We start from the raw sequence: 20,049 nt of genomic DNA on the forward strand, positions 1-20,049 counted from the left end.
CATTTTAAAATAAAATCAATTACCTCCTTACAAAAATAGAAACAGTTATATTTAAAGTTAAATATGAACACCTTTGTCCTTATTGTACTGAGTTTATGCAAATCATCATGTGTGGTTATTGCGCTGCAAAAATAAATAAATAAATAAAATAATAATTATTCAGTATTTTTTTTATCATGTTTTCCACAAAATCAACAAAACCTAATATCCTCCTTCGGTCATTAAGTAACTCAAGTAAATATATCTCTGTTTTAGAATATTTAGATATTTGTTCTGGAAAATGGGACAAAACTGATTAAGAAGATTTTTTTGCAGTGCAAATGCTGTACGGATCAGAAAAGTTCATTTCTTCCTGATGAGGTTGTTGCAGATCCAATTCATACCGTCCTGAAAATACAGATAAAATGGAAGAAGGTTTATGTGATGGCTGCTCCTGGTAATCTGTTCTTACCCCTCAAACTGCTGTAATTAGGGACAGTCTAGGTGTATTTTCTAGTAGTTTATATGTGAGGCTTTAGCACCCCCTGCTGTCCCTCACCTGTACACCCTCTCCTGTGACCGCCGAACAGGCCTGGATCTGCCAGACTCGGTCTCTGTATGTGTGCAGGTTCAATCCCTCGGCGATCTCACTGGCCGGAGATGCCGTATTTAAATCCTGTTTATTGGCAAAGATGAGGATGGGAACGCCCGCAAGGTTTTCCTCGTCTATCAGCTCTGACAGTTCCTACACATGTACACATAGCATGCTATTTAAGTCAAATTGTATGAATTATAAATGCTTTATCTGTGCACATCATTATTTTTTAAATTCATGTTCCTGGTAATCTTGAGTCAGAATATCTTCCTCTTCCTCTTCATCGCTTCTCTGATGACGAGGGCGGGGCAACCTGTCACTCACATGAGATCCACCAATAGCAGACCACAGCCATCCAATCAATTTCCCACAGACTAAATCAAGCCCCGCCCCACATTTGTTTTTGTTCTGAGCGCTTTCACTCGGATTTACACTATCTTTACAAAAGTATTGGGACACTCCTCCAAATCACTGAGTTCAGGTGTTCAATCTCTTCATGGCCACAGGTGTATAAATCAAGCACTAGGCCTGCAGACGCTTCTACACACATTAGTGAAAGAATGGGTCGCTCTCAGGAGCTCAGTGAACTCAAGCGTGGGGCCGTGATAGGTTTCCATCGAGTCGGGAAATTTCCTCAATACTAAATATTCCACACTCAACTGTTAGTTGTGTTATAACAAAGGGGAAGCGATTGGGAACAACAGCAACTCAGCCACGAAGCGGTAGGCCAAGTAAAATCACAGAGTTGGGTCAGCACATGCGCAGTTTTATTTTTAATGTCACAGTGTGCAGAAGTCACCAACTTTCTGCAGAGCCAATCATTCCAGACCTCAAGAACTTTGTGTGTCCTTCAGATAAGCTCAAGAACAGTGTGGAGAGCTTCATGAATGGGTTTCCATGGCCGAGCAGCTCATCCAAGCCTTACATCACCAAGAGCAATGCAGAGCGTGGGATCCAGTGGAGTAAAGCAGCCGCCACTGGACTCTAGAGCAGTGAGACGTGTTCTCTGAGCGACCAATCACGCTTCTCTGTCTGGTAATCCCATGAATGAGTTTTGGTTTAGCGGTTGCCAGGAGAACGGTACTTGCCTAAATGCATTGTGCCAAGTTTAAAGCTTGGTGGAGGGGGGATTACGGTGTGTGTGTTTTTTTCAGGTGTTGGGCTTGGCCCCTTAGTTCCAATGAAAGGAACTCTTAATGCATACCAAGACATTTTGGACAATTTCATGTTCCCAACTTTTTGGGAACAGTTTAGGGATAGCCCCTTCCTGTTCTAACATAATCGCACACCAGTGCACAAAGCGTCAGTCCATAAAGACATGGATGAGCGAGTTTGGGATGAATTAGAGCGGAGACTGAGAGCCAGGCCTTCTCGTCCAACATCAGTGCCTGACCTCACAAATGAGCTTCTAGAAGAATGGTCAAAAATCCCCATAAACACACTCCTAAACCTAAAGGAGTTGAACCCTATAGATTAAGAATGAGATGTCATTACAGTTCATGAGCATGCAAAGGAAGACATCCTAAAACTTTGCTAAAATAGTGTAAGTCACAATAGGAAAGAAAAGACTATCGCAGCTTCTGGTTCATGCAGACATTGAATACAGATTGCTATAATCCAGTGGGCTCCAAAAGTAAAATGTTTCTATTCTGTTTTCTAAATTGAATATACACCGATCAGGCATAACATTATGACACCTGTCAGTGACAGTTGAAGTAAATAACATTGATTATCTCTTCATTACGACTGGGTCAGAGGATCTCCAAAACTGCAGCTCTTGTGGGCTGTTCCCGGTCTGCAGTGGTCAGTATCTATCAAAAGTGCTCCAAGAGGAACAGTGGAGAACCGGCCACAGGGTCATGGGCGGCCAAGGCTCATTGATGCACGTGGGGAGCGAAGGCTGGCCCGTGTGGTCTGATCAAACAGACGAGCTACTGGAGCTCAAACTGCTCCAGAAGTTAATGCTGGTTCTGATAGAAAGGTGTCAGAATACACAGAGCATCTCAGTTTGTTGTGTGTGGGGCTGCATGGACCAGTCAGGTTGCCGATAATGACCCCTGTCCACCACTGAAAGCGGAGGCAGTGTGATGCTTTGGGCAATGTTCTGCTGGGAAACCTTGGGTCCTCCATCCATGTGGATGTTACTTTGACACGCTCCACCTACCTAAGCATTGCTGAGACCATGTTCCGCCTTTCTGTCACATGCCTATCCTGTCTTATGTGCACGTGGGTTTTGTTAGTATGGCCTTTGTGCTTCTGTCTTTGTTTGATCCCTCCCCCCTTGTTATCTCATTATTGGTTTCATTTGCCCCACCTGTGTTCCCTCGTTCCCTGCCTCATCTGTTCCCTTTTATAAGCTACTTGTTTTTGTCGGATTGTTGTATTGTCTACGTCTCCTGGTTCCCTGTGATCTCTGTTGGTTTAAGTTTGTATTTTATTATTCCCCTCGTGGGTTTTGTTTTGAGTTTGTTTTATTTTGTCATAATAAATTATCCTCTTTACTGCACTTGAGTCCTCACACCAGTTTTCCTTTGTGTTGAACGTGACACTTTCATGGAAACGGTATTCTGGTGGCTGTGGCTCTTCCATTAGGATAATGCTCCTGACACAAAGCACAAATGCTTCAGGAATGGTTTGAGGAGCACAACAACGAGTTTGAGGTGTTGACTCGGCCTCCAAATTCCCCAGATCTCAATCCAATCGAGCATCTGTGGGATGAGCTGAACAAACAAGTCTGATCCATGGAGGCCCCACCTCACAACTTACAGGGCTTAAAGGATCTGCTGCTTACATCTTGCTAACATCTTGCAAACTATAAAAATAGTTTGTAACATTATAAATGTCTTTACTGTCATTTTTTGATAAATGTAATACATCCATGCATTTCTCTTTTTAATCTAATTCACCCAAACCTTTGAATGGCACTGAAGCAGGATTTCCACTAAATATTAAACAACAACAAAAAAATGACATTGATAATACGGTAATATGAAATTTATGTTATCACATATCAGATAATTTTACATATTATGTATGTGATTATGTTATTATCTGTTGTCCCCTTACTATGCAGAGAAAAACAGTAATGGATGTCATGTTATAGTGAAATACCGTTTATGGAAGTAAACCAAAACTCAAAACTTCCAAAACTCCCTGTCTGACACTTCACATTTGATGGTTTTTAAATGGTTTTTAAATTCAATCATGTTATTCATGCTAATCATCTTAGTTTTTTCTTATCAGTTATGCACATTATAGATTTCTGTCACATGAAATTAATATTTATTGCATTATTTTAGTATCATGTGAGTCAAATGACAGAAATCCCAGATTTTAGTAAAGTCTTTTCAGTAAAGACTTGTGGACTCCACTGTGTGTTTTCCCACGTGTTACTGTGTAATTTAACACAGCTCACCGCTAACATACAAGGAAAAAACAACAAACAGGGTTTGTCCCTGGAAGAATCTAGGGATTGTATTTGCATTTAATTTTCTTTCTTACCAATCCTGTTTCCTCAAAGCGCTTCTTGTCAGCGCTGTCAATGACATAAACCTACAGATGAAGCAACAAACAAGGCTAGTTAGTTAGCAAGTAGCAACATTTGACACATATAACTAATGTATTTCTTTGTAGTATTGTGCAGTCTTTCTAAAATAATAATTTCTCACCAATAAATCTGTGTTTTCTAGGTATTTTTTCCAGAAAGGACGGATCTTTCTCTGTCCGCCGATGTCCCACACGTTCAGTTTCATCCCATGAGATGCCACGCTCTTGATGTTAAAGCCCTGAAAACATCTTACTGGTCAACAACAACAACACCCAAAAATAACTTCATTTGCAAATCAAAGAATATGTAATTTGATATAACAGGCTCTTCATGTTCCAACAGGCCCTGTTCCAAAACCTAGCGAGTTGCCTTCATAGGCAGCATTTATAGGCATCGACATGAAGGCTGGTCCAAAATCTGAGCTAGCATCATATGTATTCTTTAAAATAATCCCACAATGCAGTGGAATGAGTTTAGTAAAAAATAAAAATAAAATAAGACCTGTGAGAAATGCTGATTATAAGTAAGGGATAATGTCCACCCAGCTGGTTGTTACCGCAGAATAAACCCCGCCAGAGTGATCAGGACCCCAACGCGAAGCGGAGCATCACTCTGAAGGGGTTTATTCTGAGATAACAACCGGCTGGGTGGACATTATCCTGCTTATTACAACGAATACTAGTCTCAAATAAATAATTATTAGACACAAAATTGTCTTGAGATTTAAATATTTTATTAGCTCTTACGCAAAGCTTCCGCGAAGAAAAACAGTTCCAGACTGCTTTAAGCCTTTATCTATTGCTGAAGATTTGCTAAATGTTGAAACACATGACTCCGATGGGTTAATAGAGCCTTCTGATTCGAATCGATGCGTTTGTGTAAGAAAAATATCCATATTTAAAACGTTATAAAGGAAAACTGCCTTGAAGTCTTCCATTGTAACCCACGGCTGCTTAAGCCACAAGATGGCGCCAGCGTTAAGCATAGAAGTAGAACCGGTCAAGATAACTCGTAGTATGAGCGGTGTGTTATCTGGAAATAACGTACCGCTGGAATGCGCGATTGACCAATCAGAATCAAGTATTTCACAGAGCTGTGTAATAAATATATAGTCAAGTGAAGTCAGCTAGCGCTTTTAATGACGATTGTTTCAAAGCAGCTTCACAGTGTTAAACAGGAAAATAATGCAACAGAATTTGATTCGGCTGTACAGTCGTTCTGGAGAAAGCTATTTTATTTTAATTTTATTTGTTTATTTAGTTAAAAACTTAGATCAATATTTTAGTGTTGCCAACTGAGCAAGCCAAGCCAAAGGCGACAGTGGTAAGGAACCAAAACTCCATCAGGGCATGATGGAGGAAAATAAACCTTGGCAGAAACCAGACTCAGTCGGGGTGCCAGCTCTCTTCCGGCCTATTAACACACAGTGTATGATTATTATTCCGGCAAGAAATCATATTAGATCGGAATATTCGACAGTTCGAGGCATCCCGGCAGAGACGGGTTTACTGAAGATGACATGCCGATGACACAAAAATATGAATATTTGAAGGATCGGAGTCATCGCGCCAGAGAAGGGTTTATATCTGTTTATAAATATACCTATTTTTCATTCAATACTAGGTAAAATAATGAGAGTAGGCCAACTTCAGTCTACACATTTCATGAAACCTTTCTATTATACAAAAGGTTCAAAAATTGTCTTGAAAATGGTTCTTTTATTAACTGTTGACTGAAAGGTTCTTTGGGGAACCAAATATGGTTCTTCTATGGCATGACTGTGAAAACCCCCTTCTGGAAGCGTTATTTTTAACAGTGAAAGTTATTAGAGTTTTCCAGGGATGACATGTTTTTATGTGCCAAAACAGAAACGGATTGCATTTTAGCACTTCTGGTTCAATCGTCCTGAAGTAAAGTGTTTTGTTTAAATGGCTGAAATAAGGTCTGAGGTAAAGCTCCAGATATTTTCCCTTGGGAAAAATCATCTTGGGAATTTTTTTTAAAGCTTTCATTTGTCTTGAAGATGTTGTATGCTAATAAACCAGCTTACAGGAAACTTCTGGCAAAGTTATCTCAAAGTTATGAACAAACGTTCTTCCAGTAAAATTAAGAGAAATTTTGTTTAAACCCAATAAGCAATAGCCGTCCTTTCAGCGTCTTGGATGATGTCATAGGCATGAGCCAATCACTGAATAGATTTCCTTATTTATGAATATTCTCAGATTAATTCACATTGAATGGTGAAATTCCTATGAGGAGTTACATTCAACACACATTTGACAATAATGAATTTTCAAGAGAATACATCATGATATACACATTGGACATGAAAGATGATCATGTTTTACACCATGTCTTAGAAACTTTAAACTGGTGTGCTGTTAACTGACCTGCCTATGGCCTAGATTTTTTATATAATCACCCACCATTGATTCCAAAAGAAAACTGACCCAGCAGGAGGAAGAAGTGCTACTGCTTGCTGAATTAGTTGAACAGCAGATTTTAATTTTAATTTTTATAAAGCCCAACATTAACCAGTGCTGAAAAAGATGATGCCTGCTCTGTCCAAACGATACCGTTTGATTAACTGCCCATTGTCACACATTTCAAAAACATTTGTCCTCTTCTGAAAGATTCACACACATCTCTGTCTCCTCAGTGCCATCACAAGCCCCTACTGGCAACTCCACACCACTAGAGAGACCTCTCGAGCTGTCTTAAATAACTGAGGGAGTAAGAGGGATTCTTAGCTTTAAGAAATCTGATAACTTGCTTTTATATTTAAGTTTGAAAGTAGGAGTGATTGTAATGAATTCTCAGGACTTAAGGCTAAAATGGCACTTGATAAATGAGTCCTGAATTTCTTCCTGTCTTATTGAGCAGTTCTTAGTGAGCTGCAAACTGGACCAGGAGACTAAACCTGCCCAAACATGCTGGTTTATGTTGGCCGTTTGAGCAGGAATGATCTGTATGCGTTTAGACGCACCTGTGTTGGTGTGATGGTGCTCACGTCCTCCGAGGCGAGACACTTGAGCAGTGTGGTTTTACCAGCGTTGTCCAGACCCAACAGAACTAATCTGATCTCAAGCTCTGTGGATCCCTTCAGCTTCTGCATTACCGACAGCAAACCCTGAGGAGCACAAACACTCACATCATTTGCCACATTATAGTCAAAAGTTGGTCTTTTTTATTGGTATGATTCTAGAAAAGAGAAAAGAGGGGGAACAGGATCAGGAGATATTTCTAACTAGATGTTTCTAGGATCATTCACATGTATGCTTTTACCTAACACGACTTACATAGCGTTCAAGATTTACATTTATCAGTTCGTGCATTTCCTGGGAATCAAACCCATGACCTTGGCATTGCTAGTGCCACGCATTACCATTTTAGCTTCATAAATGCTGCTTGTTATTACTGCTTGTTAACCAAAAATTGTTAGTATGGTTAAAGGGCCCTGTCATACATCCAGCGCAATGCGACGCCAGGCTTGACACAAGTGTGTTTTGTTAGTTTCAGCCCTGGCACAGTTCTCATGTTTACGTCCAGCTCCTTGTTGTTTAAATATCAAATGCACTAGCTCATCTGTTCCCCCATCTCTGTGTGTAAGTGTGTGTGTGTGTGTGTGTGTGTGTGTGTGTGTGTGTTCCCCCATGGGCGTCTGGTCTAAACCAGGTGTGTTCAGGAGCATTGTTGGAGAGTTGCTATTGTTAGGAACTGAAAACCACTGACCATTGACCAACACACACCTGCTCTAAAGTCAACAGTGCCGTATTTAATGTGTTATTGAAAGGGTGTGTTAGTAATATGAGCCTATAGGTGGTGCACAAGGTGCATACACTCTGCTTATCACACACACAGGGATGCTGGAAGCACACACACATTTTAAATATTAAAATAAATGATTCTGCTGGAGAAGTGTTCAGTCTCTCCTCATGTAAATAGTGAACCCTCCATAGTGTGAGCTCAACTGGCTTTTAAAGGGAAAGGGAGATGAGACTCTGATTGGTTTATTGCACATTATGTCCAAAACACACACATGACTCAATAAGAGACGAGGGACAACCATTTTAGACCATGTGCCGGGTGTGCCGGCAGTTTTTTTGAGTTGTTAAACAAGCAAAAGTGTATTCAGACCACTTAGCACCAAGAGCTCAGATCATTAAAATAGGGCCCTCGGTGTCAGAGCAAGATGTTTTACTGGTTTTAGTATTTGCCAGGCAAAACATAAATCTGATACCAAAAGTATCAAAAAAGAGACAAAATGTATTTGAGGAATTCTTGTTTTAGAGGTTTATTCCATGATTATTATACTAAACTAAAAATAAAACCATTACAAAAAAAATTTGTTAGCTAAAAATAAAATAAAACTGGAAAAAAACAGTAAAATAAACTTTATCAGTAAAATAAAATATATATGAAAAGCTTATTTTAGATTATTCGGAATGAAAAGTGCGTTATAAATAAAAATTATTATTATTATTATCTTATAAGGCATCATTTCTCATATTTGAATTTAGTTTAACTTGATTGTTGCCTACTAACATAACTGTCCCCACTTTATATTAGTTGGCCTTAAGTACTACTTACATCAAAAAATAAGTACAATGTACTTACTGTGTTCAAATTGTACTGCAAAGCACATTTGCTGATATTGAGGTGGGATAAGGGTAGAGTTAGGGACAGGTGTGGTGGTGTGGGTCAGTTTAAGGGTAGAGTTAGGGACAGGTGTGGTGGTGTGGGTCAGTTTAAGGGTAGAGTTAGGGACAGGTGTGGTGGTGTGGGTCAGTTTAAGGGTAGGGTTAGGGACAGGTGTGGTGGTGTGGGTCAGTTTAAGGGTAGAGTTAGGGACAGGTGTGGTGGTGTGGGTCAGTTTAAGGGTAGAGTTAGGGTCAGGTGTGGTGGTGTGGGTCAGTTTAAGGGTAGAGTTAGGGACAGGTGTGGTGGTGTGGGTCAGTTTAAGGGTAGAGTTAGGGACAGGTGTGGTGGTGTGGGTCAGTTTAAGGGTAGAGTTAGGGACAGGTGTGGTGGTGTGGGTCAGTTTAAGGGTAGAGTTAGGGACAGGTGTGGTGGTGTGGGTCAGTTTATGGGTAGAGTTAGGGACAGGTGTGGTGGTGTGGGTCAGTTTAAGGGTAGAGTTAGGGACAGGTGTGGTGGTGTGGGTCAGTTTAAGGGTAGAGTTAGGGACAGGTGTGGTGGTGTGGGTCAGTTTAAGGGTAGAGTTAGGGACAGGTGTGGTGGTGTGGGTCAGTTTAAGGGTAGAGTTAGGGTCAGGTGTGGTGGTGTGGGTCAGTTTAAGGGTAGAGTTAGGGTCAGGTGTGGTGGTGTGGGTCAGTTTAAGGGTAGAGTTAGGGACAGGTGTGGTGGTGTGGGTCAGTTTAAGGGTAGAGTTAGGGACAGGTGTGGTGGTGTGGGTCAGTTTAAGGGTAGAGTTAAGGACAGGTGTGGTGGTGTGGGTCAGTTTAAGGGTAGAGTTAGGGTCAGGTGTGGTGGTGTGGGTCAGTTTAAGGGTAGAGTTAGGGTCAGGTGTGGTGGTGTGGGTCAGTTTAAGGGTAGAGTTAGGGACTGGTGTGGTGGTGTGGGTCAGTTTAAGGGTAGAGTTAGGGTCAGGTGTGGTGGTGTGGGTCAGTTTAAGGGTAGAGTTAGGGTCAGGTGTGGTGGTGTGGGTCAGTTTAAGGGTAGAGTTAGGGTCAGGTGTGGTGGTGTGGGTCAGTTTAAGGGTAGAGTTAGGGTCAGGTGTGGTGGTGTGGGTCAGTTTAAGGGTAGAGTTAGAGACAGGTGTGGTGGTGTGGGTCAGTTTAAGGGTAGAGTTAGGGTCAGGTGTGGTGGTGTGGGTCAGTTTAAGGGTAGAGTTAGGGTCAGGTGTGGTGGTGTGGGTCAGTTTAAGGGTAGAGTTAGGGACAGGTGTGGTGGTGTGGGTCAGTTTAAGGGTAGAGTTAGGGTCAGGTGTGGTGGTGTGGGTCAGTTTAAGGGTAGAGTTAGGGACAGGTGTGGTGGTGTGGGTCAGTTTAAGGGTAGAGTTAGGGACAGGTGTGGTGGTGTGGGTCAGTTTAAGGGTAGAGTTAGGGACAGGTGTGGTGGTGTGGGTCAGTTTAAGGGTAGAGTTAGGGTCAGGTGTGGTGGTGTGGGTCAGTTTAAGGGTAGAGTTAGGGACAGGTGTGGTGGTGTGGGTCAGTTTAAGGGTAGAGTTAGGGTCAGGTGTGGTGGTGTGGGTCAGTTTAAGGGTAGAGTTAGGGACAGGTGTGGTGGTGTGGGTCAGTTTAAGGGTAGAGTTAGGGACAGGTGTGGTGGTGTGGGTCAGTTTAAGGGTAGAGTTAGGGTCAGGTGTGGTGGTGTGGGTCAGTTTAAGGGTAGAGTTAGGGACAGGTGTGGTGGTGTGGGTCAGTTTAAGGGTAGAGTTAGGGACAGGTGTGGTGGTGTGGGTCAGTTTAATGGTAGAGTTAGGCTCAGGTGTGGTGGTGTGGGTCAGTTTAAGGGTAGAGTTAGGGTCAGGTGTGGTGGTGTGGGTCAGTTTAAGGGTAGAGTTAGAGACAGGTGTGGTGGTGTGGGTCAGTTTAAGGGTAGAGTTAGGGTCAGGTGTGATGGTGTCGGTCAGTTTAAGGGTAGAGTTAGGGACAGGTGTGGTGGTGTGGATCAGTTTAAGGGTAGAGTTAGAGACAGGTGTGGTGGTGTGGGTCAGTTTAAGGGTAGAGTTAGGGACAGGTGTGGTGGTGTGGGTCAGTTTAAGGGTAGAGTTAGGGACAGGTGTGGTGGTGTGGGTCAGTTTAAGGGTAGAGTTAGGGACAGGTGTGGTGGTGTGGGTCAGTTTAAGGGTAGAGTTATGGACAGGTGTGGTGGTGTGGGTCAGTTTAAGGGTAGAGTTAGGGTCAGGTGTGGTGGTGTGGGTCAGTTTAAGGGTAGAGTTAGGGACAGGTGTGGTGGTGTGGGTCAGTTTAAGGGTAGAGTTAGGGTCAGGTGTGGTGGTGTGGGTCAGTTTAAGGGTAGAGTTAGGGTCAGGTGTGGTGGTGTGGGTCAGTTTAAGGGTAGAGTTAGGGACAGGTGTGGTGGTGTGGGTCAGTTTAAGGGTAGAGTTAGGGACAGGTGTGGTGGTGTGGGTCAGTTTAAGGGTAGAGTTAGGGACAGGTGTGGTGGTGTGGGTCAGTTTAAGGGTAGAGTTAGGGACAGGTGTGGTGGTGTGGGTCAGTCTAAGGGTAGAGTTAGGGTCAGGTGTGGTGGTGTGGGTCAGTTTAAGGGTAGAGTTAGGGTCAGGTGTGGTGGTGTGGGTCAGTTTAAGGGTAGAGTTAGGGTCAGGTGTGGTGGTGTGGGTCAGTCTAAGGGTAGAGTTAGGGTCAGGTGTGGTGGTGTGGGTCAGTTTAAGGGTAGAGTTAGGGTCAGGTGTGGTGGTGTGGGTCAGTTTAAGGGTAGAGTTAGGGACAGGTGTGGTGGTGTGGGTCAGATTAAGGGTAGAGTTAGGGACAGGTGTGGTGGTGTGGGTCAGTTTAAGGGTAGAGTTAGGGTCAGGTGTGGTGGTGTGGGTCAGTTTAAGGGTAGGTTAGGTGTAAGGGAAGTGCCAACTGTGTAATTACGAATGTAGCTACAGAAATTAATTATAGACGTAATTACATGCAGGTATTTTTTAAAATGTAAGTACAATGTAAAAACATATAGGTACACAATAAGTAATTAAAATGTTAGTACATAGTAGTTAAGGCCACATAATATAAAGTGGAACCAAATAACTAAAACTGAAAAAGTACACACAACGAAATTATGAAAACATTTAATAAAAATATAAAAAACGAATTCAAAATATGAATAAAAAATGTAATAGAAAATCAATAGCCTACTAAAATGGTTGATCAAATCCCTAATCTGTAATATTGAAGCTGCCTTTGCAATAATACTATCTTCTTCTTTAAGCAGTAAGTAAACTAGTATGCACAGATTATAACCCTCGTTCTGAGGTGACCTGATAAAGCAAATAGAATTAACAAATTTACACTAGAACATAAAGTGTGTATTTAAGACAGTGTCATTGGACATTCAGACTCTGAGAGTACAACACAAACCCCATTCATGTGGTTAAGGCTTAGAGTAATGAGATTTATCTGGGTCATGTGACCCATCTCTGATTGTTATATAAGACAATGCTAATCGTCCCAGAACACTAAATTGTACTCAAACCTAAAGCACACAGAATTAATCCAGATGATTCAACATATTCTGTCTTTATATTTATGTATTTGGCAGATGATGTATCCAAACGTACTCGCACGTTTAAAAAAAATAAGGCGGTTTTCACATGATGGCTTAGAAGAATGGACTGCATTTATATAGCGCTTTTATCCAAAGCGCTTTACATTTTTGCCTCACATTCACCCATTCATACACCGACGGCGATGTCAGCCATGTAAGGCGCCATCCAGCTCGTCGGGAGCGGTTTGGGGTTAGGTGTCTTGCTCATGGACACCTCGACACTTGGTCAGGTGGAACCGGGGATTGAACCACCAACCTTTCGGTTTGTAGACAACCTACATGAACCACTGAGCCACTGCCGCCCCGGCAGAAGAAGAATTTTTGCTTCCCCAAAGAACCTTTCAGTGAACAGTTCAGTAATTTAAAATAATACGAAGAACCTTTTGTGGTTCCCTGGATGGTAAAGGTTCTTCATTGAACCATTGATGTCAGTAAATCTTTATTTTTTCATTCACACTTTGATGGGTTGATACACTTGATACACTTCCAAAACCACTGTGGCCTTTTGTAACCTGGTGAAAATGATCTGAACTAGCAGTAGTTTACTTTAGGTGTTCTGGTCACAAAGGTTGTGTGTGGTTTATACTGACAGAGAGAAAGTGATGAACGTACCTTTGGAGCTTCGCCCATCTTGACTCCTATCCCGTCCTGTTGTCTTACATTCCTCCGTTATCTCTGCAGGTTTAAGGATGTGTGTGTTCTGACAATCCCTCTCCCATATTTAAGGGTTTGTGAGTGTAATAGTTATTGTGTTGAGCGAGCGCAGACGTGCAGAATGAAGGATTAGGAAAGACAGAATTAGTCTCTCTCTCTCTCTCTCTCTCTCTCTCTCTCTCTCTCTCTCTCTCTCTCTCTCTCTCTCTCTCTCTCTCTCTCTCTCTCCCCCTCCCACCCCCTCCCACCCCCACTGAGACTTTACAGAATTATCTCTAACTTACTAACCCTGCCAACCAGTTCTACTACTACTGGGTTAACACTTTTTCACCAGAGTATTTTCATTCATTTTTAAAAATAATATTATAATTTATGTAGACAGGTCAAACTTTAGAGTAGGGTCCAATTCTAACTGACTTTTGTCTTAATAAACTCCTAATGACTGCTTATTAATAGTTAGTAATGTTGTTAAGTTTTGGCATTGGGTAGGATTAGGGATGTAGAATATGATCATGCAGATTGCATTAATATATGCTTTATAAGTACTAATAAATAGCCAATATCCTAGTAAGATGCATGCTAATAAGCATTTTAAAAGTGTACTTAATGTTTACATACAATAGGACCAAGTGGAAAAAGTGTGTTTAATTTGATTAAATGTGCGCTTGTAGTGCGCTTCAAATGTTAAAAGTATATATATTTTGAAAAACTGTACTTGCATAATAATAAAATAAAATGTTTCTTAAATAAATGAAATGTTCAACTTTAAAGTATTTTTGAAAACATTGTTTTATTATTTTTTCTTATGCTTTAAAGAAGTGCACTTATTTTGATGTGCTGACTAACACACTAAAGCACATGCAAAGGACTTGATAATAATTTTCAGTATAGTGGGTTATTCGATTATTTTAATCAAAATATATCAAATGTAGTAAAATAGCGGCCCTAACGATTAAAATTATTAAAACATTTTTTAAATTTACCATTTACTGTGCCTTTTGAGTGTCATTATAAAGCATGCTTGGTAATAGAAATCCCAGCCCAGTTTTGATTAAATTTAATTAAGTCTATATGAAAAGAAACAATACCACCCGTTTTAGCCACTTTTACGCGGGTAGCCACGGGTACCCGACCCATTGCAGGACTCTAGACTGAACACATGATAATGGTGTTGTTTTCAAAATGTTTGAGATTGAATGTGTAATGAAGCACGAGATGAAGAGATCACAAATGAAAAGTGGATATAAATGTATCAGAGGCTTCTATTAACCAAACAAACATTATAAACCATAAACAAAGAAACACTGAGAACCAGAAAATACACACAACAGAAACGTGCATCATCTACAAACATACAGCAAACAACGACAAGCAAACAGAACTACAAGCATGGGACTCAGGACGTAACAGAAAAGTCCAAAAGTTTTTTTGGTGTAGAAATGAAATGGCTCTAGACGCTGGCACCGAAACAGGACCTTCAGTGGTAGGAAAGCTCAGTCTCTACTCTCTAGTAGCTAGTGATGGTGCTCACGACGTTGCTGTAGGTGTTTTCCAAGTTCTGCTGTCTTTCTCTCTTCCTGATCTGACTCCGAACTGAGAGAGAGAGAGAGAGAGAGAGAGAGAGAGAGAGAGAGAGAGAGAGAGGGAGAGAGAGAGAGAGGGAGAGAGAGGGAGGGAGAGGGAGGGAGGGAAGGAGGGAAGGAGGGAAGGAGGGAGGGAGAGGGAGAGAGGGAGGGAGAGGGAGGGAGAGAGGGAGGGAGAGGGAGAGAGAGAGAGAGAGAGGGAGGGAGGGAGGGAGGGAGAGAGAGAGAGGGAGGGAGAGGGAGAGAGAGGGAGGGAGACTGCATGAAATACAGTAGGATGACATACAGATGTTAACTGGCAGAGGTTTATAGATGTACCTTGTCCTCTCCTCAGCACAATCTTCATGCCTATGGCAAACAGCATGAGGACACCAGCCGCTCCACCAACACAAGCCAATATAACCGCCATATTATTAGCAGCTGAAAGCATAAAAAAACAAGAGACATTTGAAATACTGCCTGTTACAATGTGTAATGCAGAGTGTTTCAGAAACAAGGAAGTGGAGGATACAAATGCAGTATAGCAGTTTATTAACAAAATAACAAACATCCAAACAGCAGGAGATTGGCAAAAACCAGAGTAAATCCAAAACAGAATAAATCCAAATGAGGGGTAAAACAGAACTGAAAACAGCTCACACAGTACATCCACAAAGTACAACACCTGTCAAAGAACATGAGAAACACTGAGGTATATACATTATACACGGTGATAGGCAAACAAGACACACCTTGGAACAATCAGGAACTAATCACCAAGAAAAACTACAAAGGACTACACAACAAGGTGCAAAACAGAAAACCAGTAAACAAAAGTCCACACAAAACAGGGGGAACACAAGACAGGAATCAGGCCATCTTGTCTGAATACACAGGCGTGGCAGCCATCTTGTCTGAAGACACAGGCGTGGCGGCCATCTTGTCTGAAGACCCAGGCGTGGCGGCCATCTTGTCTGAAGACACAGGCGTGGTGGCCATCTTGTCCGAAGACACAGGTGAGACTGACTGGCCCTGTCCCAAATGGCACCCTAAACTCTCACGGTCTTGTCACGGCCATCTTGTATGAAGACCCAGGCGTGGCGGCCATCTTGTCTGAAGACACAGATGTGGCGGCCATCTTGTCTGAAGACCCAGGCGTGGCAGCCATCTTGTCTGAAGACACAGGTGAGACTGACTGGCCCTGTCCCAAATGGCACCCTAAACTCTCACGGTCTTGTCACGGCCATCTTGTCTGAAGACACAGGCATGGCGGCCATCTTGGAAACCTCTTGTAATAATATAAATGTATTTAATGTCACTTTTCATCAATATAATTGTCACAAAAGGTGAGACACCCTCTCTCCAGTAGAGGGCTCCCTCATCTGAGTTTTAACGAGACACTTCTTGGACTCCATTTCCCATAACCCACACCTGTTCTCACATATTCATGTGATGAGGTTCCTGTAACAATAACATCCTCAGCTAATACTTTCAATACTAAAGCAATTCTGGATTCTGGTGCAGTAGGCAATTTTATTGATGAAGAACTGTCTAAAAGGTATGATGTACCACTAGTCTCCTGTGACATTCCTGTGGCAGTGGGACTGGGGACTGGACACCACTAACAACACTCTTGAAGTGGGGGCTCTGCATACTGAAGTAACTAGTTTATACCTCATCCAATCACCTCACAACCCTGCCATTCTTGGTCTGCTGTGGGGTACAACCCACAGATCACATGGAGGGAGCAACCAATTTCATGTTGGGACGACACCTGTCATTTCCTCTGCCTACAGTGGCCCTGTCCCAAATGGCACACTTCATGTGCACTTACGGTCTTGTGGACTTACAATGGCTGCTGCATGCACATGTCCGTTAAGTGTGCAGAGTGTCCATTTTGTCATTTTAGGTCTCAGAAGAGTGTTCGCGAGCGCCCCCTTTGAGGTCGATATGCGCCCTTGATGCGCACTAGGGTGGGTTGCCTAGAGGACTTCTTCCTGGCTCAGAGGAAGACTGTAAGGGTTTATGGTGCCATTTGGAAAAGGGCCAGTCAGTCTCACCAATTGTTGTTGGAGACACCATTCATGATGAATCAACCACAGCACCCCAACCTGCCTGTTGAATATTCAGACCTCGTAGAAGCCTTCAGTAAGACCAAGGCCTCACAACTCCCTCCTCACTGCCCATATGATTGCGCCAAACTCATGCCGGGCACAACACTATCCCAAGGACATAAGCTGAAGCTATGAAGAAGTAAAGTGAGGACTATCAAAGGACTTTATGTGACCATCCACTTCGTTCTTCTTTGTGGACCAGAAGGATGCAGGGCTCGCACCCTGTATCGGCTACCGGGGTCTTAATGACGTCACAGTAAAGTTATGATATCCCTTACCTTTGGGTACAAGCAGCCCTAGAACAACTAAGAACTGCAAAGAATTTCAAATGGATGACAGCATTCTCCACCAGCAGTGGCCACTACGAATATTTGGTCATGTCGTTCGGACAGTCCATTAGTCTTCCAATCCTTCGTCAACGATGTATTTAGAGGCGTGCTGAATCAATAACAAGGTAATTGTTTACATTGACGACTGAATGACATTGAATATGTCACTCATATCAGGGCGGTCCTCCAACTATTAATCACTCATCAATTGTATGCTAAGGCAGAGAAATGTGAATTTGACCAGACTGCAACATCCTTCTTGGGCTATATCATCAGTTTGGAGGGAGTAGCCATGGATGATGGCAAGGTGCATGCAGTACTAAACTGGCCTCAATCCACCACAAGAAAATAACTACATCCTTTCCTGGGATTCCCCAACTTTTACCAAAGTTTTAACAGAAACTTCAGCACAGTATCTGCTCCATTGACATCCTTGTTAAGGTGAGAGAACAACAAGTTCTGTTGGTCACTGGCAGCACATCAGTCCTTCGTTGAACCAAAATCTCACTTCACTGCTGTTTCCTTGGGGAACAAAATGTATAACTGCACCTTTAAAGGTACATAACTGGTCCTTAGGGTATAATTATACCATTGTTTTCTTCTTATTGAGAATTAACAGGTGTTTTAACAGGTATTAACAAATGTTTGGTCACCATTATGGAGATCAGTGTTTCCTTTAGTTGGGCAGTTTGACTCTTGGATTTTTATGTGAGTTTGTGGTTTTTGTTACAGTGTTAACAAAACACATAATCTGTTCATATCAAAACAAGCCATAAATAAAAATTGACTTGAATAACTGTACTTGACTAAACTCATCACTGACTAAAAATGTTAATAAATAATATACACCAATGATACTTTCTTGCCACAGATCAGATGTTCTGAATTTTGATTTTATATTTAAGGGGGGAAAATTTTAGACACACAGATATCAATAATCAGCATATGGGGACATATTTAATGCTGCAATGCATGCTGGGAGCCATGAGTTTTATACTATGATGGCTTAGTAGGGTTGGAGCTAAACTCTGCAGGACATCAGCTCTCTAGGACTGAACTTGCCTACCCCTGATTTAGAGGTACAAAAATGTACCCTTAAGAGTATAGCTCCAGTGACGGCCACTTGTACCTTAAAAGGTAAAATTTTGTACTCTTTTTAGTGCATTTTCGAGTGCATTCATAGTCAAAGTGGACTCTTCCAACTCTGGTATCATGGCCATTCTCTCCCAACGCAATAGAACAACTCCCAAGCTCCACCCATGTGCCTAATTTTCCTGTAAACTATTTTTGACTGAGCAAAATCAAAATGTAGGCAACAAAAAACTACTAGCCAAATGAAGGCAACATTTGTGGAGTGGCAGCATTGGCAGAAAGGGGCAAGACATTCTTTTCTCATTCTGACAGACCATTGCAATCTCGAATATCTCCGCTTTCCCAAATGACTAAACCAAAGACAGGTACGGTGGGCCCTGTTCTTCACACTTTTCGATTTAAGCATCCCATACTGCCCAAGGCAGCACAATTCCAGTCCGGATTCTAGCAATGCCATATGCTTTCATTGATGGGGTCAACACTTGAATACACTAACTCTAATAGAGTATTTAAGCTTTATATATTACATATCTTTCACTGGCAAAGTCTAGCAACTAGCTTAAGACATGCTTGCCGTGGGCTAAAACATGCTAATTCATGTGAAAGCATGCCAATGTATGCTAACAAAATGCTAATTAATGCTAACAACATGTTAACAACACTTTAAATAATGCTAGCAACATGCTATTAATGCTAACAACGTGTTATGAAATGTTAGTAAATGATAATTAATGCTAGCAATGTGTTACAACATGTTAACACCATGTTTGCAACATGTTAAATAATGCTAACAACATGTTGACATATGCTAAATCATGTTAGCATGCTGATTTAATGCTATCCATGTTAACAACAATGTTATGAAATGTTAGCAAAATGTTAATTCATACTTTTAGTGTTACAAGCACCATGTTAACAGCATTCATGCTAACAACCTGGTAAATTGTGCTAACAACATGTCAATTAATGCTAATGGCATGTTAAAATATAAACTTCTAGCAAACTTGGTAAATAAGGCAAACAATGCATTAAAACATGGTAACAACATGCAAGTTCATGCAAGCAGCATGATATAAGCAAAATGCTAAATATTTTAGGAAAACATGTTAAAATATGCTGGCAACATATTAAATAAAGCTAGCAAACTGGTAAATCATGCTAGCAATGTGTTTAAACATGCAAGCAACATAGTAATGCATGTTAGCAGCGTGTTAAAATATGTTAGCAAAATGTAAAAAAATGCTAGCAGCATGTTAATTCATGCTAATAAAACATACTAAAACAAGCCAGCAACTAACAAAACATGCAAATCCAGGCTAGCAATGTGTTAAATCAAACGTGTTCCTTTGCTGTCCCAAATTTCAATTTCAACAATTCATTTCAAACTTTAAGCTTGTCAAAGTTTTTTCAAACTTTAAGATGAAGTTGAAAGTTTGTGTACAAACGTTCTCATCTAGTTTTTAATGTTCGTTAAAACATAAACTAATGTTAACAAATAAAAAGCTTATTGTAAAAAGTTACCAAAATATTTAAATTATATATAGAGAAATCAAAATCAATGTTAAGTGGTCTCTTATTTTTTATTTACTAGTATTTTATAATATCATCATCAGTGATCTTAAATGTGTCACAGTCTCAAAAAGTATAGAAATAATGAGCAGTATAATCACCTTCTACAGTAATGGTTACAGTAGAGTTGAAGACCCCACAAACACTGTGAACATAACAGTCGATGACTGCACCCTTTAAAATAATTTCGATCTGAAATGTTTCTTTATTTTCTCCTGGCTGTGGCACATTGTTCTTCTGCCAGCTGATGGAGCCATTGGGAAGATCATGTCTGCAGGTCACGATCACGTCTGAACCCTCTTTGACGTAGGTGGTGGTATTGATGGTCACATTAAAATCTGGGAAGGAGAGCAATCATCCATTTATAACATTT

The 20,049-nt window shown here is 41.3% G+C and overlaps 1 protein-coding gene and 1 long non-coding RNA gene across 2 annotated transcripts; both read right to left on the reverse strand.

The window, feature by feature from the left end:
* Positions 1–199: 199 nt before the first annotated feature.
* arl3l2 (ADP ribosylation factor like GTPase 3, like 2) lies at positions 200–13,108 on the reverse strand. The gene is made up of 6 exons (XM_067456695.1): positions 12,969–13,108; positions 7,108–7,251; positions 4,243–4,359; positions 4,076–4,126; positions 539–724; positions 200–387 (listed from the first exon to the last, which is right to left on the reverse strand). The coding sequence occupies exons 1-6, from the start codon at positions 12,984–12,986 to the stop codon at positions 343–345; spliced, it is 561 nt and encodes a 186-aa protein (XP_067312796.1). The 5' UTR covers positions 12,987–13,108; the 3' UTR covers positions 200–342.
* An 848-nt stretch (positions 13,109–13,956) lies between these two features.
* Positions 13,957–19,985, reverse strand: LOC137092448 (uncharacterized). Its single transcript, XR_010908287.1, has 3 exons — positions 19,778–19,985; positions 14,912–15,013; positions 13,957–14,603 (listed from the first exon to the last, which is right to left on the reverse strand). It is a non-coding gene; the product is annotated as an uncharacterized lncRNA (long non-coding RNA).
* Between the last annotated feature and the right edge of the window lie 64 nt (positions 19,986–20,049).

Source organism: Pseudorasbora parva, chromosome 11 (genome assembly GCF_024679245.1).
Source record: "Pseudorasbora parva isolate DD20220531a chromosome 11, ASM2467924v1, whole genome shotgun sequence".
NCBI classification, from domain to species: Eukaryota; Metazoa; Chordata; class Actinopteri; order Cypriniformes; family Gobionidae; genus Pseudorasbora; species Pseudorasbora parva.

Coding starts and splice junctions, on each gene's coding strand:
- arl3l2 (XM_067456695.1), bottom strand. Junction 4,360..7,107: donor GCACCATCACACCAACACAG/GTGCGTCTAAAC, acceptor AGATGTTTTCAG/GGCTTTAACATCAAGAGCGT. Junction 388..538: donor TCACAGGAGAGGGTGTACAG/GTGAGGGACAGC, acceptor CTGTATTTTCAG/GACGGTATGAATTGGATCTG.